The following is a 23,322-nucleotide window of genomic DNA, read 5'->3' as shown; positions in this document are numbered from 1 at the left end:
TGAGGAAATTGATACTGAACATTTCTTCCAAAAATTGGTATTGAATCGGATACGTGTTGAGGATCAAGCAGCATTAGAAGAACTGATAACTAGGGAGGAAATTGAGGCAGCGTTAGGACAGTTAGCGCAGGGGAAAGCTGTTGGTCCAGGTAAATTACCATTGAAAATTTATCAGATGCTTTTTCCAATCTTGAAAACTGATATACTGGGCGTTTTTCAGGCAGCACAGAGGAGGAACGCGCCTCCCTCGTGGGATGAGGATATTGTTGTATTAAGAAAAAGGACAAACCCCCTAACATACCAGGGTCATACAGACCAATATCTTTGTTAAACGCGGATGGGAACCTTTATGCAAGATTTTAGCCAATAGGTTAATGCGGGTCATTATGCCCTTGGTTTCCATGTCCCAAAATGGAATAATTTCTGGTAGAAGCACTATTAACCATATCCATAGAGTTGTTACTCTCATTGATTTTGATAATGCGCATCATAAAAACTTGGGGCTAATATTTCTCGATGCCTAGAAGGCATTCGATTGGGTATCGTGGGTTTTCTTGTGGGGTATTCTGCACAGGATGGGGTTTGGACCAGATTTTATTAAGTCGATTCAAAGTATGTATACCAATCACCAAGAGCTAGAATTTGTGTTATGGGGAGGGAATCCCAGGAAGTTTGTATTAACAGAGGTACAAGGCAGGAATGTCCTTGTTCCCCATTACTTTTTGCATTATATATTGCCCCATTTGTACAGATACTAGAACAAAGTAACACGATTAAGTCTATGGAATTTGGGCCTTACCAGATACGAGTTCTATCATATGCAGATGATATTGTGGCTGCCTCTGCTGATCCTGCACAGGCTATAAGGGAGATAGAAAAGCTGGCCGAAGAATTTGGGGTGGTGTCAGGATACAAATTTAATGCGGCCAAAGCACAGATAGTATGTACCCACCAGGGCTGCCCAGGGGAGAGTCGGGTAACAGATGAAGCTCGATATCTTGGTATAAAAATCAAAATATCCTTACAAGAACTTATCGAGGTCAATTGGGGTACTATTACCCTAGCGGTTAAGCAGCAGTTAGATCATTTGGAGTGCTTGCACTTGATTCTAGTCGGGAGACAACATGTTATTAAAATGATTATCCTCCCTAAAGTACTCTACTATTTTAGAGCTGGGCCATTAGAGTTAACTAACAAACAGCTGCAAGGGCTTCAATCTATATGTGATAGATTTATCTGGGGCCAACACAAAGCCAGCAGAGCTTTGAAATACATGATGCTATCATTAGATAGGGGAGGTTGGTCCATTCCAAATTATTGTTTTTATTACTATGTTTGTTTACGGCAAAATATACATATTTTATTAACAGGGGATGATGCGATAGAGGCAGAATCTCCCTCAATATACCAACTAACGTTAGGGGAAGAAGCTAGAAATGTAATACTGAAATTTTCCGAGACCAAGCTACTATAAAAAAATATAGGTTTAGGATCATGATTTCGGCCTATAAGGCTTGGAAAACGGCATGTAAGTGGTTGAATATCCAGCAAATTAATTACTACACTCCGCTTGATTCAGCTATTAAGTTTCCGGAAATATTTTGGGATCTTAAGATTTTGTTTTGGAAGTTGCAGAGGATCCGATATTTGACTGCTCTATCCAAGGGAGGGATGTTATGCTCATATGAGGAATTAGCTGAAAATTATCAACTTTAATATCATGATTTTTTGAAGTACCTCCAACTGCGTGACTATCTTGGTAGACATCATCTGAATGTGGGAGTCTTGACGCTTCCAATTGTAAAGGCTATCAGAAGAAAGACCAAGTTTGGGGTACTATATGATATGCTAATTGAATCTCAAATGGATAATTTAGTTACTCATGTCCTTAAATGGGTGAACGTTTAGGGGTTGAGGGAGAGGTGATGCAGACTTCAATAGACATAGCAGGAAAAATACTGTTATCAGCGAACTTACAAACGCAGCATTTTAAGACTATCTCTGATTTATACCACGCACCTGAACGCATGATGAAGTGGGGTGGGAACAACAATGGTAAATGCTTTAGATGTCATTCTGATCGGGCAGAAGCTGTGCACGTCTTTTTAATGTACAGCATTGTCACAATTTAAAAAACAAATAACAATGATTCTGCACAAAGCTACTGGCATTTCTTTATCAATATCGAAGGTAATGATGTTACTTGGGATCTGGGGGAATAGCTCAAATGAGCAACCAATGTACAAATTTAAATATATATTATTTATTGCTGCGGTGGTTGCTCGTCTCTGTATTGCTTCATGCTGGCTTCAAAGAGAGGCTCCCTCATTCGAGATGAGGCGGGCGAAATTTTATCATGTTTTCAATATGAATACAGTTTATATGCTGTAAAATCAGCCAAACGACAAAAACGTGGGATTCAGATATGGGAGTCAATGATACAGTATATGAAATAGATAATCGATTCCTCAATGATAACATGATTATAACTTCTTGTTGCTGCCTTCTTGGCAAATTTATTTTGTAATTGCTAAAGACACTGATTGGCAACTTCCGTTCGTAATGATTATAATTGCTATGTTATTTGTTTGTGACATGTATTGAATCATAAAAAATAAAAAAAAGAAATCCCCTCCTATAAGCCAGGGGAGGAAACTCCAATGCACCAGAACGCTCGACAGGGAGTGCCAGTATGCTGCCTGCTCGGTGTTATGAGCATATATTGCCCCTATTATCATATGCCACCCATCTTTATGGCCATACAAGAAGACGTATCGATCTGTCCCTGTCAGCCATTAATTCCTCAACATGGAGGGGGGTACCGGGCCTCACCCATATCAGCACCCCTCTGGCGTGTGATGAGTATCCAGTGGCGTATACCTGTCCGTGCCACCTGCACGAAGACAGTGAGCCTTTGGCAGTGTGAGGTGCTTTCCTGTAGCAATGCAACGTGCTCTGACTGACGTTTGAGGTAAGAATATGTATCATATTGACGCGAGGGGGTGTGCATACCCCTCACAGCCAAAAGACTGAGGGGCAGATTTACAAGCCCCTTGCGCCTCTTTTGCACCGCAGTTGCATCACTTTTTTGATGCAGCGGCGGCTCAAAAGATGCGCCATGGTGCGGGGTATCTACAAAGTGACGCATCTCACCAATCAGAGCGCGGCGGGCTCGATCTTCGTGGCGTCGGCTCCGACCAAATACGGGGCACTTCCACTGGGGTTCACGGACCCCGGGCTGCGACGGTGATGCGGCGCACAGTTGTTTTCAGTGCTTCTTGCAATGGAGAGGGCCACAAGCTTCAGATCTTCACCCCACATGTGTCGATAAACACGTCGATCTTGGCCACACGGCAGGCTGGTTCAGCGCGGCGCCCTCGCTCAGATTAGAGAGCAGCCAGTGCGCTACACAGCCCAAACACAGTGTTTCACGATCTCTTCACTGCACAGCAGCTTCAGGGGGCACAGCAGAGTTTTGTAGTCCTGGGGCAACCTTTATGTCCCTGGGTTGCAGACAGGGGACCAGCTCTTCTCAGGCCCTTGGGGATTCAAGTTACAGACACAGCACACAGCAAAGTCTTGGCAGTTTCAAGCAGGCAGGGTCACAGCACACAGCAAAGTCCCTTTCTTCTCCTCTCCTTCAGTTGGATAGCAGGATAGGTCAGCCCTTAAAGCACATAGCAAGGCAATCTTCCATCAGCTCCTTCAGCAGTCCTTCTTCTGGCAGAGGTTCCTCTTGATTGTAGAATCTAAAAATCTGGTGTCAGGGGTCCTTCTCTTATACCCCAAAAGGTCTTTGAAGTCCTTTGAAGTCTTTGTGCTAAGGGGGCCCTGAGCCCGGTCCAAACCAGTTCTGGGTGTTGCTGGGGCTCTGGGGGTTTCCTGGTTTCCTTCTTCCTCTCAGTATCAGGGACAGAGGTGACAGTCGCCCAGCAGGAGGTGGAGCCAGCTTTGTGGTTAGGCAGGCACAGCCCTTCACTATGAGATGCTATCTCCTCCCACTTCCCTGGCAGCAGATGCTGCCTTTCATCCACGGGCTGGCTCACATAACCCCCTGGGGGGTCTGCAGACCCTGTCATCCTCAACCCAGACAGTCAATCCACAAACAGTCCCAGGCACACAGAAAGGTTAGACAAGAGAACAGCCACTTTCCAAAAAGTACTATTCTCAAACACAGAATTTAAAAACCACCTTTCCTAAAAGATGTGTTATTAAATTCTGAGTTCAGGGATATCATACACTTATGTCCCATCTTGTTCCTATGGGAAGATAGGCTGGGATCCACTGGGACCAGCCTCCCCCATGTTACTCTATGGAGCAAGACAGCCTTACAGCAGTGAGCACACAAAATGGCTGCTGCTCACTACCAGAGCATGTTACTTGCACTAGTACATGCTCTACCTTAACCATACACTGCACCCGGCCCAGGGGGGTACCTTGACCTTCCATAGGGGTGACTGATGTGCACAGACAGGGAAGGGTTAGGCCCAGCCAGTGGGGACACTGGCCAGGCGGACATGGCAGTCCACTGACTGCACACAGGCCCTGCGCTGGCAGGCTTGAGGCACCTTTTTAGGGCTACTTATGTGGGTGGCGCAATCTGCGCTGCAGGCCCACTAGCAGCATCTGTCATCACCAGCCCTGGCACACACAGTGCACTTTACTAGGGACTTCATGGTGATACAAATATGCCAATCAGGTATACCCAATCAATAGGACAATTTACAGAGGGAGCACTTACACTCTGACACTGATCAGCAGTGGCAGAGTGTCCAAAGCATCTACATGAGTTAGAGGCAAAAAGATGGGGGAAAAACCACGCCAAGGATGTCAGGTCTAACAAGTATAATCAGAGTCGCTGGAATTATGTGGCAGGGGAGGGCCAAATTAATACGGCAGAGCTGAGTAAATTATTTGGCAAGAAAAAGCAAATTATGCGGCATAATGCTGCACTTTTTGTAATAATCTTGCTTCATTATTTTATCATTTTTTACTTCCTAATCACTGTTTGGGCATCGGTTGCTCCTCATTAGTACCAATTTAATATCCAAATACAGCAATAAGCAACAGAAAGGTAACCAGTCAACTTTTGCAAAGGTCCTTCCACTGTGCGGCAACATGGGTTCCTGCGATTTTAGTAACTTTTGAACTGTTTGAGCTACAAACAAAATATTTTTTGTAAAAATCTGCAGATTATGCAGCAGATGATGTATTATGTGTCAAATGCGGCAAGTCAATAATAATGCGTAAACAATGCGGCTGCACAATAGCATAATTCCAGTGGCCCTGACTATAATATATACAGTTATGTTTTTTGCATCTTATCATAAACTTTTTTTTTGAAGTAACATGTTTTCTTCCTTTCAAAAAATGCTTTTATTTGCTATGATGTGTTGATTTGCCTTAATTGATGCATGATGAGGTGGTAAAAATTATTATGCCACTATTTGCATTTTGCTTTTCCCTTTAATGTAAATGCAATTCAGGTTTTAGAACGCTTTGCTAAATTTAGCACTTTGATGTTTGTGAATTAATCTACTTGTTTAGGACAATCCAAGATGTCATTATCCCATATCTTTCCCAGATTATAGTGTAGTGTCCCTCACTCGTCATCAATCGTTATGTGCCGTTCCTCTTACTTAAAGCAAAGCATGATGTCACTCTCTCTCAGTGTGATATGTGATGATCATCTTCAAAGGAGTATTTCATGCTGTCAGTCTTCTAAAACAATATAAGATGTAAGTATTGCTTACAGTAGGGTATTATGTCTGTCCCTAATCCCGAGTTATGTCACTCCTCCTTAGATAAGTGTGTTATAATATATAATCAATACATGTGATGCCATCCTGCCACAGACCCGAGTCTGATGTCACCCTTGTTCTCTCTCCTTCCTTTCCTTAGGGAAGGATCTCTCCATCGAGTTCCAAGAAGTGTGTGAGTTTTACTTCGGCAGGATAGGCCGCTGGCTGTGTCTTTTCTTCTCTATACTGGTCGTTGTTGGAGCCCTGGTTATTTACTGGGTCCTGATGGCCAACTTCCTCTACAACACCGGGGAGTTCATCTACGGTAAGAAAACCACCACTGTGAGATGTAATATACAGGATACACACACCAATGGAACCAGCCAGGGAGAGGGGGTTGGGGCGAGGGCTAACAAGAGTATATAGCACTGTCTCACAAACTATGACGTGAGATAGATTTATGGGTTCCTTCATCAGTCTCAAAAGACTCTGATATCAGAAGTGTGGCACTATTATGAGGCCCTTACACTACCATTGCGTCACTTTTTATGATGCCGTAACAGCATAAAAAATGCGCCACACGGCCATTTTTACAAAGTGATGCATCCAGGCAAATGTTTCAGAAAAGGGGGTGGTGATGGACAGAGTATCTGAATTAAACAGAACACTCGTACCCAGTCAACAGATCAGGGCTTGATCCATCACCGTTTTTTAGCTCACTGCACCATCCCAGCTCAGAACCTGGCTACATGCAAATTAGTCTGTCCCTGGCCCAGTGCATCATGGGAACAGGGCAGACCAAACTACCAAGCCAATTCTTTTGCTGGAAAGGAAACAAGCTTCCGGGGACCGGTTTCTGGGATTACAGCCGTCTTCGGCCCGGCTTGCTTGAATCCTGATGGTGCAGTGAGCAAGGGACTCATGTTTGAGCATATGCAGCGATTTCCAGGCGATATCAAGGGAGAACAGGGCATTATCAAAGAGGCACTACAACTCCCAGAAAGCCCGGGGTCTTGGTGAAGAGAAACACGCCTTCAGGGCGTGTATAAATACACTCTGATCCCACTACCGGGTGCTTGTCAATCCTTTCGGTTGCTTATCGTGTTGGAACTAAGCTTTCCTTGAGCCGAGAGTTGGGTGTGCGCGGACGCTTTCCTTCCCGCTGAGGACGCCGAGAGTTGGGTGTGCGCGGACGCTTTCCTTCCCGCTGAGGACGCCGAGAGTTGGGTGTGCGCGGACGCTTTCCTTCCCGCTGAGGACGCAGAGAGTTGGGTGTGCGCGGACGCTTTCCTTCCCGCTGAGGACGCCGAGTGTTGGGTGTGCGCGGACGCTTTCCTTCCCGCTGAGGATGCCGAGATACGTTTTCCTTTCCCGTGAGTAGAATTCGGACACATGACATTTAGCACGGCCGTGCTATCATAGTGCAGTCTTCTACCTTCCCTTCGTATCCCGAACCCTGTGGATAGTTGAACTATTTAGACTCTGTACGATACTTGTCACCGGTAGTGAATCTAACTACTCGGTGCTATATACTGAGACCTAATTTTCCTTGGATTGAGCTGTGAATTAACAGCCCACCTTCCGCTTGAACTAGAGTCAGTGCCTTCTCGAGACTCCAGGCTGTACGAGCGGTGGTTATCAAAATTGTTGTGCCTTGAAGTCATCCGAAGTCTTAGACCAGACCTAGAGGGGTGTCTTCACAACAACCTTCCCTGATCAACTATCCTTCCCCCTACCAGGAGGACTACCTGTCTCCGGTGTGTGTGTCACACGGGGAGGGTCAGTTCTATTGGGTATAGGGAAGACTATCATCTCGCTGTGGTCCCCGCTGGCTAGATATCTCAGGTTAGTGGCTTGTGTGTTCTTTCCTTGGATTACTTGTCCGCTGCTAACCTTGACAGATTGACAAGCCCAAGGAAAGAAGCCTAGCCTGGACCATGGACACGAGTGCAGCTTTGGCCTCATTACTTGAGGGCTTTAGCGTACTTCAGCAGGAAGTGCATGCATCCCGAGTTGAGAATCAGGAACTAAGAAAGGACATGAACACCATGCGTAGGGAAGTCGCTGGCATGTCACGAAAAAATCCAGGGGCAGGGTCCTATATTAGAGAAGCTACACTTCCCCCTCCCGGACAAACTGTATCGCAACCTACAACCCCAATGGCAGCCGGGGGTGGGTTCTTTTCTCCCAATGCCATACCTTCGTCCTCCACCGACCACGCACCAACAGTACATGTCATTCAGAATACCGGAATCCCTCTAGCTCCTCCTGAACGGTTCTACGGTGATCCCAAAAAATTTGAGACTTTCTTGAACCAGTGCCGCCTCCACTTTTTGTGCAAACCGACTGTGTTCCAAGACGACGCGGCTAAGACCGCGTTTATGATGTCATACATGGGCGGAAATGCTGCCATCTGTACAATCCCTTTAATGGAAAAAAATGATCCCGTTCTTCATCAGTTCACCGATTTTTGTTCTGCCTTAAGGAAACTTTTTGATCGAAAGACTCACATGTTGTCTTTGGACAAGGAACTGCTTACATTGCGCCAGGGGTCACAGGACTTGTTGTCTTACATTACTTCCTTTATCCGGCTCTTAGCCGAAACCGATTGGCCACAAGAAAAACGGACCTCTTTGTTCTATCAAGGCTTAAGAAGCGAGTTGAAGGACGTATTATCACAGGTAGTCCAACTTCCGGCGACGTGTGAGGAACTCATTGACCTGACGGTGCAGTTAGACCATCGCCTGTTGGAGAGAAGAGGAGATCGGAGCAGGAGTGATGGCAGAGGATGGTATCCCAAACCGAAAATCCCGCAGGAAGACAGTGCCAAAAGTACGGATGGAACCGAACCCATGCAGATAGGGGGTATCCGAGGTCCTCTGTCTTCCGAGGAACGAGAGCGACGGCGTAAATTGAAACTATGTTTATACTGTGGCAAAGGAGGGCACTTCATCAGAGAATGTAGGGCCAGGGCCCAACAATCTGAGAAAAATTCAGCGCCTCGTAAACCTGCTGTTATGGGAACGAGAGAGACGTCGGAAAACTAGAACGTCCAAACCAGGCGGAGATCGCTGGGGTGGACATACGACAGACTATGATCTCCTCGCTTCTTGCAAACACTATGATGCCTGCTGTGGCCCATATCAACTTATCAGTATCCTTGTGGACAACAGGGGACAAAGTCACGCAGATGGATGCTCTACTAGACTCTGGAGCAACGGGTAATTACATGGACATCGACTATGCAGCCTCTCTAGGCATAGAATGGAAAAAGAAGGACGAACCTGAACATGTGAAGGCGGTGGATGGTTCCGCCTTGTCTTCCAGACCGGTCGTAAAGCACACGGTCCCTCTACGCATGCAGCATGAAGGACATTCGGAATATATCCAGTTCGATTTGATTGCAGCGCCTCAATTTCGCATCATTCTTGGCATGCCATGGTTAACACTACATGACCCTGTGGTGAGCTGGTCCGCACGCACAGTGTCATTTAACTCTTCCTACTGTTTGGAACATTGTCACCACCCTTCTTCTTTCACTCCTGAAGGTGAAGCGTGTCCTGGTGTTCGTCACCTGGCTATGAGAAACACATATGCAGTACTACCAGTTTGCCCGAGATTTACGAGGAGTTTCGTTCCCTTTTCGACAAACAGAAGGCTACCAGGTTACCCCCGCATAGGGTTTACGATTGATGCATTGAGTTACTCCCAGGGGCAGCTATTCCATGTAGTCGTGTTTACGCCCTTACCGAACATGAAAATGCGTATCTGCAGAATTACATCGAGGAGAATCTGGCGTCAGGGTTCATAAGCCATTCCACTTCGCCTGCTTCGTCACCCCTGTTTTTCATACCAAAGAAAGACTGTGCCGAGCTGAGACCGTGTATCGACTACAGGGCCTTGAATAACATCACGGTCAAGAATAGATATCCCCTTCCATTGAACCCTGTACTAATGGACCAGATCAAGGGGGCACGCTATTTCACCAAGTTGGATCTCAGAGGGGCCTATCATCTGGTCCGAGTCAAGAAGGGCGATGAGTGGAAGACGGCTTTCCGAACTAAGTTTGGCTTGTTCGAGTACAATGTCATGCCCTTTGGGCTATGCAACGCGCCTGCGGCCTTCCAATATTTCATGGACGAAGTGCTCAGGGGTCTACTGGATACCATATGCATGGTGTACATTGACGATATCCTCGTCTACTCACGGACTCTCGGGGAACACGAACAACATGTCACGGAAGTGTTGAGTCGTTTACAACAGCACGATCTGTACGCCAAACTGGAGAAGTGTCTCTTCCATGCAACTGAAGTCTCCTTTCTGGGATACGTGATAAACGCAAACGGCTTTCAGATGGAGAAGGGAAAAGTTGAGGCCATCAGTAATTGGAACACACCACAAGACGTCAAATCCGTACAGAGCTTTCTAGGCTTTGGGAACTAATATAGACGCTTCATCAAAGACTTCTCCAGGATTATTCAACCCATATCCAGTCTGTTAAAGAAAAACGTTCCTTTTGAGTGGGGGGAGGAAGCGGAAAAATCTTTTCGTATCCTCAAGGAATGGTTCACTCAAGCCCCCATATTGCGCCACCCGGATGCCCAGCTTCCGTTCATTTTGGAAACCGACGCCTCACAGTTTGCATTGGGAGGGGTGCTGTCGCAATGCCACCCTACAACGGGGCAAATCCACTCGGTGGCCTTCTACTCTAAGAAACTTACTCCTAGCGAGGTCAATTATTCTATCACTGACAAGGAGTTGCTTGCCATCAAAAGGGGCTGTGAGGAGTGGCAACATTACCTGTTGGGAGCTCGGCATACCATCGAAATCTTCACAGATCACCGGAACTTGTTATTCTTGAAAACAGCAAAGGCTCTCACCCCCGACAACTTAGATGGACTCTGTTTTTCTCGGATTATGATTTTGTGATAAAGTACCGTCCCGGCCCCCAAAACGGAAAGGCTGATGCCCTCTCGCGGAATCAAGACATCCAAGACACTCAGTCCATCCTCCCAGAAGAACCACCATCCATTCTGCCTGAAAGATCATTCCCAGAAAGCACCATTGCCTTGCTAACATCCACGGATTTAATTGAGGACGTCAAGGTGGCGTTAACGGAGGTGGATGCACAGGCCTGGCTCCAAGATGAGCCTCAATGGCGGTCGCAAGTTGACGAACTCCTGTATTTTCGCCATGCCCTGTACGTACCTGACCCGGGTTTGCAAATGCAGGTACTGAATTGGGCTCATGATTCAGTGTTAGGAGGTCATTGGGGTGTGTATAAAACGATAGCCACCATTGAAAGTTCTTTCTGGTGGGCTACCTTACGAAACGACGTCAAGAAATACGTCAGGAACTGCTCAGTATGAGCTCAGAGTAAAGCGAAACATACGAGACCTACAGGTCTACTCCGTCCTATTCCAGTACCCCCTAAACCGTGGCACACGGTCTCTATGGACTTCATAGTGGAGATGCCATTATGTCAAGGGAAAACAACGATCCTGGTGCTTATTGATCACTTGACAAAAATGGGCCATTTCGTGCCATTGGAAGGACTACCCACGTCCGCGGAATTGGCCATGATTATACTACAGCATCTCATCAGAGCACATGGCATTCCTAGGGTCTTCATAACAGACAGAGGAACACAATTCACTTCCCGGTTTTGGAAAGCTCTTTGTCAATCTTTAGCCATTGATGCCAGGCTTTCAACAAGTTACCATCCGCAGACAGATGGCAAAACGGAAAGGCTCAACCAAACCATAGAACAATACCTACGTTGTTTTACGTTACAAAACTCAACGGACTGCGTCACCCTCTTGTGGTTAGCGGAATTCACCTATAATAACTCTGACCATTCCACCTTGGGTTGCTCCCCTTTCTTCTGTCTTCTTGGGTATCACCCGAACATCCTCCCCTTCGACTGGCCTGTGTCTTCCAATCTGCCCAGCATCCAAGAACATCATGCACATCTTCAGGCTGTTCGGATGGATGCAATGCGTCATCTGGCGGACGCTCAAGCTTCGCAGAAACGCAACGCCGACAAGAAACGCTGTCCTGAACCGGACTACAAGGTGGGGGACAAGGTATGGCTCTCCACCAAAAACATTCATCTCCGGGGTATTAACAAGTTAAAACCAAAATACATCGGTCCCTATAGTGTGGAGGAAATCATCAACCCTGTGGCATTAAAACTGGCTATCCCCCGTAACTGGCGGATCCACCCTGTTTTTCATGTCTCACTACTCCTGCCCTGTTCCATGGACACCAGATTGCCCGTACGTCCCCCCCCCAGTGTTGGTAGAGGGGTTGGAAGAATATGAGGTTGAGGAATTGCTGGATTCTCGGATCCACCGGGGTCGGGTCCAGTACCTGGTCTGTTGGAAAGGTTTTGGGGCTGAGGAGAGAACTTGGGAACCAGTGCAGAACCTCAATTGCCATGACATAGTGACGCAGTTCCATCAGTTAAATCCCGGGAAGCCTGGTCGACCGCCGGGTCGGCGATCCTTGAGAGGGGGTTCTGTAGCGATTTCCAGGCGATATCAAGGGAGAACAGGGCATTATCAAAGAGGCACTACAACTCCCAGAAAGCCCGGGGTCTTGGTGAAGAGAAACCCGCCTTCAGGGCGTGTATAAATACACTCTGATCCCACTACCGGGTGCTTGTCAATCCTTCCGGTTGCTTATCGTGTTGGAACTAAGCTTTCCTTGAGTCGAGAGTTGGGTGTGCGCGGACGCTTTCCTTCCCGCTGAGGACGCCGAGAGTTGGGTGTGCGCGGACGCTTTCCTTCCCGCTGAGGACGCCGAGAGTTGGGTGTGCGCGGACGCTTTGCTTCCCGCTGAGGACGCCGAGAGTTGGGTGTGCGCTGACGCTTTCCTTCCCGCTAAGGACGCCGAGTGTTGGGTGTGCGCGGACGCTTTCCTTCCCGCTGAGGACGCCGAGATACGTTTTTCTTTCCCGTGAGTAGAATTCGGACACATGACATTTAGCACGGCCGTGCTATCATAGTGCAGTCTTCTACCTTCCCTTCGCATCCCGAACCCTGTGGATAGTTAAACTATTTAGACTCTGTACGATACTTGTCACCGGTAGTGAATCTAACTACTCGGTGCTATATACTGAGACCTAATTTTCCTTGGATTGAGCTGTGAATTAACAGCCCACCTTCCGCTTGAACTAGAGTCAGTGCCTTCTCGAGACTCCAGGCTGTACGAGCGGTGGTTATCAAAATTGTTGTGCCTTGAAGTCATCCGAAGTCTTAGACCAGACCTAGAGGGGTGTCTTCACAACAACCTTCCCTGATCAACTATCCTTCCCCCTACCAGGAGGACTACCTGTCTCCGGTGTGTGTGTCACACGGGGAGGGTCAGTTCTATTGGATATAGGGAAGACTATCATCTCGCTGTGGTCCCCGCTGGCTAGATATCTCAGGTTAGTGGCTTGTGTGTTCTTTACTTGGATTACTTGTCCGCTGCTAACCTTGACAGCATACCCTTCCACGCTTATGGTGGACAAAACGATTCAGAAAAGGGGGTGGTGATGGAATCGTTTTGTCCACCATTACAAAGCATATTACTTCTAGGGCCACAGTATGGTTAGTGTTGGATAGAGTAGGGCTAAACATTATTTTATTCCCAGTCCAGTGAGTGCAACAGTAGGGTAAGTGTTGGATAGTGTTGTGATTTACAGCCTGATTCATGCGAGTGCGATTTTTGCATCATCCCAAATGCAAAAATCGGTAATTACATTTAAGGAATCTCTATTTGAGATTCCTTAAATGCAATTCATCATCCATTTTCAAATTGCGAAATCGCAATTTCGGGCCGCTATTTACCGCGAGGTCAAACCTCGTGGTAAATAGCGAAAACTCAGAAAAATGCTTTTAATAGCATTTTTCTGAGTTGCATGTTGCACACACACATGTCCTTTGGACATGTGTGTGCGCAACACCTGTTTAAATTAGCATTTAAGGGGTGCTACAGGGTGTCCTCTGGACACCCCTGGCACCCTTTAAATCGCTATCTTATTTGCGATTAGCTAATTGCTAATCGCAAATAAGGAATAACTCCCCATTCATTCCTATGGGCCTTTTGGCCCATAGGAATGAATGGGGAGTTATTCCTTATTTGCGATTAGCAATTTGCTAATCGCAAATAAGGAATAATTAGGAATCACATTTTTTTGGGGTATTCCTAGATGAATCCCGTTTTGCGAGGTTGTAATCGCTATTAGAGACTCGCAAAACGGGTCTTTCATGAATCAGGCTGATAAAGTACTATTCCGTCTCCAGTGAGTGCAACAGTAGGGTAAGTGTTGGATAGTGTAGGGGTAAAAATTACTATTCTCCATTAATTACATTATAATGCTTTGTAATGGCATGTGTTGTAGTGACATGCGGTGCAATGACATGCGTTGTAGTGCCATTTGATGTAATGGCTGCATTGTAATAGCATGCGATTTAAAGGATATTGCCTTGTAATGACTGCGTTGTAAAGGTAGTGCGTTGTAATGACTGCATTGTAAATGCTGTTTCCTACAGAAAAGCCTTGTAGAAGTGGCGCTATGCAATGTATGAGATTTCACTGCCTCACTTCTACGGCGTCATTGTGTCAAATCCTTACGCCTACTTGAAGCAGGCGTAAGAGGTGAAGCAGGCCTTTTCACATGGTCCTTGCCCAAAGTGAAATGACACATTGCTGGAGTTGTGTCTGTTTAGAGGCACACTCCAGCAAATCGCCATTTTTGCGCTGATAGATACATCAGGATTCCTTATGCATCTGTGAACCCCTACAAAATGGAGCACCATCCAGTAAATACGGGGCACCCATGGTCTTGCAAGGATGGTGCACCGAAAAGTGTTGCATCGCTGTTCACCTCAGCTATGCTACGCTTTGCATCAAATAAGCCAGGAGTTTTCAAAAGTAGCTTTGTTGCCTGATACGGCCCGCCAGATTTAGACATATTTGAACATGAGGACCGCCAGGACAATATCAAGGACCGAGGGGATTGCCACTAAGGTGTGGTACCAGAATACCATAACCCAAATCTCTTGTCCTAAATGTAGTTCACAAAAATATCGACAAAAATAATCATCACGTAGCTATACCCAACAGACCATTATTTCTGCTAAGAAAAAGTCTGTCAACTATATTTTTGCCAACAAAATTCTGACATACAATCATAAAAGTAGGTGATGATCATGTTAGCGAGGTATGTATATATAGGTAGTTATAGTTAGGACCTAGTTTCCATAGGAAACAAATTTTTTGTTTTCCTAATAACTTTGGCGCCGGTTGATAAATCTTCGCAAAATTCCCAAAACGTTTGGCCTGCTCCTGTCAGCTCCTATCTTGAAAGTTTCGGGGTGATTTGGCAAACGGGAGCCGAGAAAAAAGGGCGGTCCCAAAACGTGTTCTCACCATGTTAATTCCCAAAGGAAAATTTTAGACAAGGCTACAGCTTGAACTGCTGAACGGAATTACACCAAAATTTGCAAAAAGGTAGCCCTTGTTTCAGAAAGAACTCTTTTTGTTAAATGGTGTAAATCTGTTCAGTAGTCTGCTGAACAGAATTACACCAAATTTTGCAAAAAGGTAGTGCTTGCTTCAGAAAGCATCCTTTTTTGTAAATGGTGTATATCCGTTCTATAGTTGATGAGAAAATAAAAAAATAAAAGTTTAAATATTTAGAGGCACGGAGGACCCGCGCACCCTCCCGATCACAAGCTTTATTCTAATTAGCTGTCAACACTCCAAACCAGGAAGTGTCGGCAGCCAAGAAAACAGAAAACAAACTCAAAAATCAAGAAAAGAAGGCAGGGTAGAAACACCCTGACCTCCTAGGCCTGCTCAGGGGGCCCCACAAGGACCCCAGGCCCCCCCCCCCAAAAAAAGTCAGCCGAATTCGCGCTGGGTGCGCGAAATCGGCTGAAAATACAAAAAAAGAAATGTGGGCTCCCGTGCTTCGTTATTATTAATTCCCGAAGGCATGGGGAAATATAAATGCGGGGCCCATGGGGACCCCCACAACCCTGGGAACCGCCACCCCGGGGCTTTTCTTAAATATTTGAAGACCGCTATCCCCTGGGGCTTGTTTTTTTAACCCCTTCCATGCTGGGCCGATTTTCCTCGTGTGCTAGGCTTTTAAAGAATCAATGGCTTTATGACGGCCCCCAGCCGTCATCAGCACACGAGCACTGTAATGCATGACGGATGGGGGCCGTCATCAGCATGGAAGGGGTTAATATTGGGTGCCTCCAGGGGCCCCCAAAGCCCCGGGGACCGCCCCCCTAGGGGCTTTTATCAAATATTGTGCCCCAGGAACCGCCACCCCCGGGGCTTGTTTAATAAAAAAGAAACAAACCTGTGTGGATGGCCAAGACGTCTTCAGAGGCCATGGCCCCCTTTCTCTACCATTCTGCAAACGTGCCTCGTGGCAGACTGCAGAATGGGGGATGAAGTCCAATTTAGTCCTGAGGGAGTTTGGGGGCCAAGAATCCCTCCTGATACCTCCTGTACGTCCTACGCACTGGAATTCCTTAGCGTTGGTTGGACGCCCAGCTCCCTTTCTCCACCACTCTGCAAATGTGACTACTAGTTAAGGTTGCTTCTTTCTGCATTTCCTTTGCTTCTTTCAGTGCTATGTCCTACCTCTGTAGGCATAGTTAGAAATTAGCATTTAAAAAAACCTTTGAAATTCCCTGAAAAAAACATAGATTTAAGCTATGTTATAGTTAAAAATTAACATTTACAAAAACCTTAGAAATTCACTGAAAAAACCATAGGTTTTAGGAAAAGTTATAGTTAGTTGAATATTTCACTCGTACAAAACCAGAGAAATTCCCCCGTTATAGTTAGTTCAGCTAACTATAACTCGTGCACCGCAATGCACTGGTGATGACGTCACATATTACATCACTCATGACATGGTCAGTGACATCACTGATGGCATGTGATAATGTGATGCATCTTCTCACACCCTAATATAACCTTTGAGACACCCACTCTAAATTACAGAATGCCATTCTCAAAACCATAGATACTCCAACACCAATAAATACATACCCAATCACTGGTTCTTAGGTTTACACACACATCCACTCACTCACCCGTACAGTCACTCATACTTATGGTCACTCAGTACAGGACTATCATATGCACTCATACACCTATATAGACACTCACACACCGTCACTCATCCATAGAGGTACTCACACACCTAGTCAGTCATGCAAATAATTAATCACACTGCCATTTACTCACCTATACATTTTAACACACACCAGCTCAATTACTCATACAAATACTAGCACATTCTTATGCTCTTATTCAATCACTGATACAAGCACACACTCATCCATACAGCCACTCTCACAATCACACACTCTCACTTATAGCCAACACACATATATACTGCCTTTCACATATGTAGTTACTCACACATGTGCCAATGAGAAATACATTCACTCACCAACACATCTATACACCCACCCACTCATACAGTTCATCACAGATGCACACTTGAAACCATGCACCCAGTGAATCACCCACTCAGACATCTATGCACAGTCACACACACCCCACCCACACAAACACTCAGGCACCCATTCTGATACTCAGACAACCAAACAATAACCCATATAGAAACTCATGTAGCTATTCTCAAACCCATGCAGCCGCTTACACACCAACAGACAGAGGGATACAGACATTCACACTGTTTAGTCACTAGCCCATGCATTCAGTAAGATACATTTAATCACTCACTTATAGAGTCAGTCACGCACCTACTAAATCATCCATTCAGACACTTATACACCCACTCATTCTTCAATACGCCTTTCCCTATATATATATATTAAACATATTTAAACTTTACAGACACACATTCACTGGATGATGTTATCAGTGATGTCATGTGAGATGTCATCTGTGATATCATCAGTGATGTCACGGACCATGTCATTACTTGAGCGATTTAATATGTGACGTCTTCAGCAGTGCATTGCGGGGGCGCGAGTTATAGTTAGCTGAGCTAACTATAACTGGGAAATTTCTAAGGGTTTTGTACGAGTGAAATGTCCAACTAACTATAACTTTCCCTAAAACCAATGTTTTTTTCAGTGAATATCTATACTACTATTATAAAGAGAGAACTTGCACCTTTTGGCCAGGTAAACTCGGGAACCACAGCACCAATCACATCACCCAATACAGCGTTGGAAAGGGCAGTTGCAGCAGAAGGACATAGGCTATGCAGACGCCCACCATATACATTTAAAATGTAAAAGAACCGTGCCAGCAAAGTAGTCCCTTGTGGGCGTGTCTGCATTGTGCTGTGGGTGTGTGCTGGGGGCGTGACAATCGCTGGGGGCATTCCGTCACGAGTGTTGTTTTTTCTTCCCAGATTCTATGCATTCCTGCTCCCTTTAAATAGTAATTCAGTGGAGGTCCCATTCTCTTAGAACCACCCCAAGCACAGTAATGGGCAAAAATACAACAAAAAGGCCCTGCAAAGCATTATGGGATAAGCTTAGCATAACTTTTAGCATTCATGAAAGGGTTTCAATGTTTTTGAATTTTACTCATCAGGGACATCTTGGGACAACGAGGTGAACTGCAGCTTGATGTATAATATTTTAAATGCTATTGCATTTGCCTCATCAGGGACATCTAGGGACCATGAGGTGAACTGCAGCTTGATGTATAATATTTTAAATGCTATTGCATTTGTCTCTTGGGGACAACTGGGGAGAACGAGGTGAACTGCAGCTCTTTGTAAAATTACTAGCAGCCCATCCCGACGTTGTCCGGGTATGAATTGCTGCCGGCCAGTAGTATATTGTTTTGTAGGATTTCGTTTTGATAGCATTTCTTATCTGTAACAGGCCTGTGAAACGCTCCAATTCACAGTGCACTGCTGATGCACTTAAGAGTGCGCATTCAGTAGTGTGTGAACTCGAGTTTCCTTACTTTATTTTTCCTTGCAATATTATATAGCTCGAACTCGACAACATGGCATGAGCACAATTTACATTACAGAAGAAGACATTAATTTGTGGTAGGCACGGGGAGACAAAGTAATTTGCCTGGAATCACAGGATGTTGACCTGATGCCGAGATTCGAACGTAGCTCCCCAGCTCTAAAGTTCGCAATTCTAGAACTTGTGGTGGGAGGTGTGTCTAAAAGTGTATGTCGGTGCTGGCCATCAATGAGAGACACATGTGCATTTTTCCAATTGGTGGTGAAAAAATATGAGTATTTTGCTGGAGATTTGGGCCGTGCCACCAATGTACTTACGGGGGAGGGTAAACACCAATTATTCCGCAAATTTCTTTCCGCATACCATCACTCTGCATACTTTCATCACGAAAGTACCATGACTCCGCAATGCCATTATAACGCATGGCATTACATTTTATATGCTTTTACCACGCATACATTTACAACGAAATTCGTTGTAAATGCCTGAATGGTAAAAGCAAGTTTTAAAAAAATGTTTGGATAAGGCAAGTATGGGTATAGGGGTATATGTTTTGGGGTACTGAGGTATATGTTTTGGGGTGTTTGGGTATTTTAATGGTTCAGATATAGTTTTGGATTATGGGGTACAGGGTTATTTTTAGGGTTCAAGGCTAGGTTTGGGTTTTGGGGTATAGGGGTATTTTTAGGGTTCAGGGGTAGGTCTGGGTTTTGGGGTACAGGGGTATTTTAAGGGTTCAGGGCTAAGTTTGGGTTTTGGGGTACAGGGGTATTTTTAGGGTTCAGGGCTAGGTTTGGGTTTTGGAATACAGGGGAATTTTAGGGTTCTGGGCTAGGTTTGGGTTTTGGGGTACAGGGGTATTTTTAGGGTTCAGGGGTAGGTTTGGGTTTTGGGGTACAGGGGTATTTTAAGGGTTATGGGCTAGGTTTGGGTTTTGGGGTACAGGGGTATTTTAGGGTTCAGGGGTAGGTTTGGGTTTTGGGGTACAGGAATATTTTTAGGGTTCAGGGGTATCTTTGGGTTTTGAGGTACAGGGGTATTTATAGGGTTCAGGGATAGGTTTTGGTTTTGGGGTACAGGGGTATTTTTAGGGTTTAGGCATAGGTTTGGGTTTTGGGGTACAGGGTATATTTATAGGGTTAAGATGGGTTAGTGTTTAAGGGTGTTGGGGTATTTTATAGAGTAAGGGTGGGTTATGATTATGGGGTGCAGGGGTATTTAAAGTAGGGGTGGGCGGAATTGGCGCGAACCTGGTACAATAAATCCGCAATATTTCGTTCCATCAGATTTCCAATTATTAAAACAGAAACCTCATATATTCAAGGTAAAATAACAAGTATTTCTACATGCTAAAATGCATATAGTAATTTCACAAAAGTTAAATTAGCTTCCAGCAAGCAGTGAGAGAGGTGATGATTTTGAGATCAAGCCCCTGCAAACCATTATGGGACGAGATTAGCAATGGGAAGTGAATATTATAGTATCCAAATAAATCTACAAAGAGCTGCAGTTCACCTGGTTCTCCCCAGTTGTCCCCAAGAGGCAAATGCAATAGCATTTAAAATATTACACATAGAGCTGCAGTTCACCTCATGTCCCTAAATGTCCCTGATGATGCAAATGCAATAGCATTTAAAATATTATATACTAGCAGCCCGTCCCGACGTTGTCCGTGTATGAATTGCTGCCGGCCAGTAGTATATTGTTTCGTATGATTTCGTTTTGATAGCATTTATTATCTGTGACAGGCCTGTGAAATGCTCCGATTCACAGTGCACTGCTGATGCACTTAAGAGTGCGCGTTCAGTAGTGTGTGAACTCGAGTTTCCCGACTTTATTTTCCTTGCAATATTATATAGCGCGAACTCGACAACATGGCATTAGCACAGTTTACATTACAGAAGAACACATTCATTTGTGGTATTTTGGTATTCACAGAAGTTAGGATTTTGTCTTAAGTTTGTCTGTGAATACCAAAAGTAGCAAGTTTAGGATTTTGTCTTAAGTTAGTTCTGTGAATCGGGCCCTCTGTTCTCTTCGAGATATCGGGTTAGCTGTCTGTTAACGATTTTCTCGATGACCTTGGCCGGGAAGGGGAGAAGAGAGATGGGTCGGAAGTTCTTGAGGTCTCTTTGGTCTGCCTTGGGTTTTTTGAGTAGGGCGTTGATCTCGGTGTGTTTCCAGCTCTCTGGGAAGGTCACGGTCTCAAGGGAGAGATTGATGACGTTGTGTAGGTGGGGTGCAATGGAGCTGCTTGCCTTGTTGAAGAAGTGGTGCGGGAATGGGTCTAATGGTGTCATCGACGTTCACGCTGGTCCAGGCTAGCAAGGGAACGTGGTCGATGGTGTGCAGAGGGTCTGTTGTGTTGCTGTCTGTCGAGCTGTCTAGGTGTTGAAGCTGTTGTGGATGTCTGCTATCTTACGGTGGAAGAAGGTGGTGAGGGAGTCACACAGGGCTTGCGACGGCGGGATGTCGTAGGTGTTGGAGCTGGGTTTGGAGAGTTCCTTCACAATGTTGAAGAGCTCCTTGCTGTTGGGTGTATTGTTGTCAAGGTGGTCTTTGAAGGATGTCTTCTTGGCAGGCCTGATGAGGTGGTGGTTGCGGATGGTGTCAAAAGCTTTCTGGAGCCATATGTAGTGTCAGTACTGAATTTATTGTGACCAGATTTGTGTTGGAGGTTAGCAGGTTTTTTAGATCTTTCAGATTCAACTTGTTCCAATATTGATATGTTGTTGAGGATAAGATAATTTTATTTGGGGTGAATTTGGTGTCTTGTGTTGGAACGAAACCAGGTAGTGGTTACATGACTGGAGTACTTCTCTCGAACGTGACTAGTTCTGCTTGGTGAATATCATACCTAATTTGTTTCCAGTGATGTCTGTGGGATTTGGAATGAGCTGTTGTAGGTTGTGTGTGCTTAGGCCATTGAGGATGGCAAAGGGGTGTAGTATATTAAGTTTGTCAAATTATATGTTGACCTCACTAAAGATGCATATGTTTTAGGTACATTGTGAAAAGGTTAGATATTAGAGGTTAGAGATTGGTTAGGGATTGTTTCTAAAGAGTTACTTATTTATTCCATGTTAGTCCCTTAGGTTACAGCTGTAGCAGGTAGGTTATATGAGAACTCAGGGGTATATTATCAAGGGTGGCGATAGGCAATTGTCGCCGCTTTAGCGGCCGTTTTCGGCCGCTAAGCTGCTATAATTCTATCGCCCTATTAGCAAGTTGTCGCTAACTGCTGTTAGCGACAGCTTGTAGGCGATAGCAAGCAGTTTGGTGCCCGCTTTGCATGTCAGCGATAATTATCGCTAATGACATGCAAAGTGGGCGTTCCCAACCTGTTAGCGTCTGAAAGCAGACGCTAACCTCGCTATTGCCTATTACCAACACAGGGTAGCGTTACAAATATTTGCGCTAAGCGCGAATATCTCCAGAAACTAACACCTGCTCAGACCAGTTCTTAGCCATTATATCCAATGGGCTGTGGATATTATGGCTAAGACCCTGTTAGCGATAATGCGTGAATATCACTGTATTCTCAGCGATATTCACGGTTTTTGCTGCTATCGCCTGGAATTTTATTGCTTTTAACACCTTCCCTGATGCGCACATTCCCCTGCTCTGCTGGGGGTGGGGGGGGCACGCACAGAGCCCCCATGCACATGACGAGCTCAGCTCGTCATGCAGTACAGTGCTCCTGTGCTCATGACGAGCTGAGCTCGTCATGGCCACACCCATTTCTTTAGAACGCTCAGCCCAGCAGGGAAATTAGCCCAGCGTGCGAGCGCTCTAAAGGCCATGACGAGCTCAGCTTGTCATGAGCACAGGAGTACTGTAGCTCATGACGAGTTGACCTCATCATGAGCATGCAAGGGGTTAAGGTAAACGTTGCTAATAGCACGTTAACTCAGGGATATAATCCAGTGATGCGCGGCGATAAAAAAATTGCTGCTAAGCCTAGATAGCAATAAATATCGCTATTAGCTGACAATATGCCTCTCAATCCTTCCTTTGACCCTATCTTCTGGCTTCGACTCCACACTGCACACCAACATTCTATTACATCATTCACTCTCAGCATTCCACACACAAACATGCTATTGCATCATTCACTCTTAGATTTCTTCACACCAACTTTCTATTGCATCATACATACAGGGAATGTGGACACACATGACGTTTTACCACAGCCTGGTGCTGGCATTTCCTCTGAAAGGCAGGGGCTGCAACAAGCCATAGTGTAATGTCAACATTATGGGGCATATTTACATGCTACTATCGCCACCATAACATCACTTTGTGGGACTTTGTGGCGATACTTGCTTCGCCTTAATTCAAAGGCAGCATTAAGCCACCTGTTGTGGCTTAACTCTGCCTTGTAAATAAGGCCCCCTTTTACGCTACACTTGGGGTGTAAGTGGTAGGCAATGGGTGTTGCCATGGACATTCCACCGCAACACCCATTAATTTTGATGTTGCTCCATATTTACAAGGCTGGCGTAAATATGGGGCAGCGCCAAAATTAAGACTAGGGAAAACTGGATGTATGACGTAACAACGCATACTTTTTCAACGCACACCATCACAACACAATT

The 23,322-nt window shown here is 45.5% G+C and overlaps 1 protein-coding gene across 1 annotated transcript in view; it reads left to right on the top strand.

Annotated features, from left to right (window-relative positions):
- The window catches only part of LOC147736399 (neutral amino acid transporter 9-like), a 418,993-nt gene that overhangs the window by 154,241 nt on the left and 241,430 nt on the right, over nt 1-23,322 (top strand). Inside the window, exon 4 of the mRNA XM_086953750.1 lies at nt 5,902-6,066. Within this exon, the coding sequence (XP_086809876.1) occupies nt 5,902-6,066 (165 nt within the window). The remainder of the gene's footprint in view (nt 1-5,901; nt 6,067-23,322) is intronic.

Source organism: Lissotriton vulgaris, chromosome 1_2 (assembly GCF_964263255.1).
Source record: "Lissotriton vulgaris chromosome 1_2, aLisVul1.2, whole genome shotgun sequence".
Lineage (NCBI taxonomy): Eukaryota > Metazoa > Chordata > Amphibia > Caudata > Salamandridae > Lissotriton > Lissotriton vulgaris.
The sequence above is the reverse complement of the archived record's forward strand: the minus strand, read 5'-3'. Positions and strand labels throughout refer to the sequence as shown.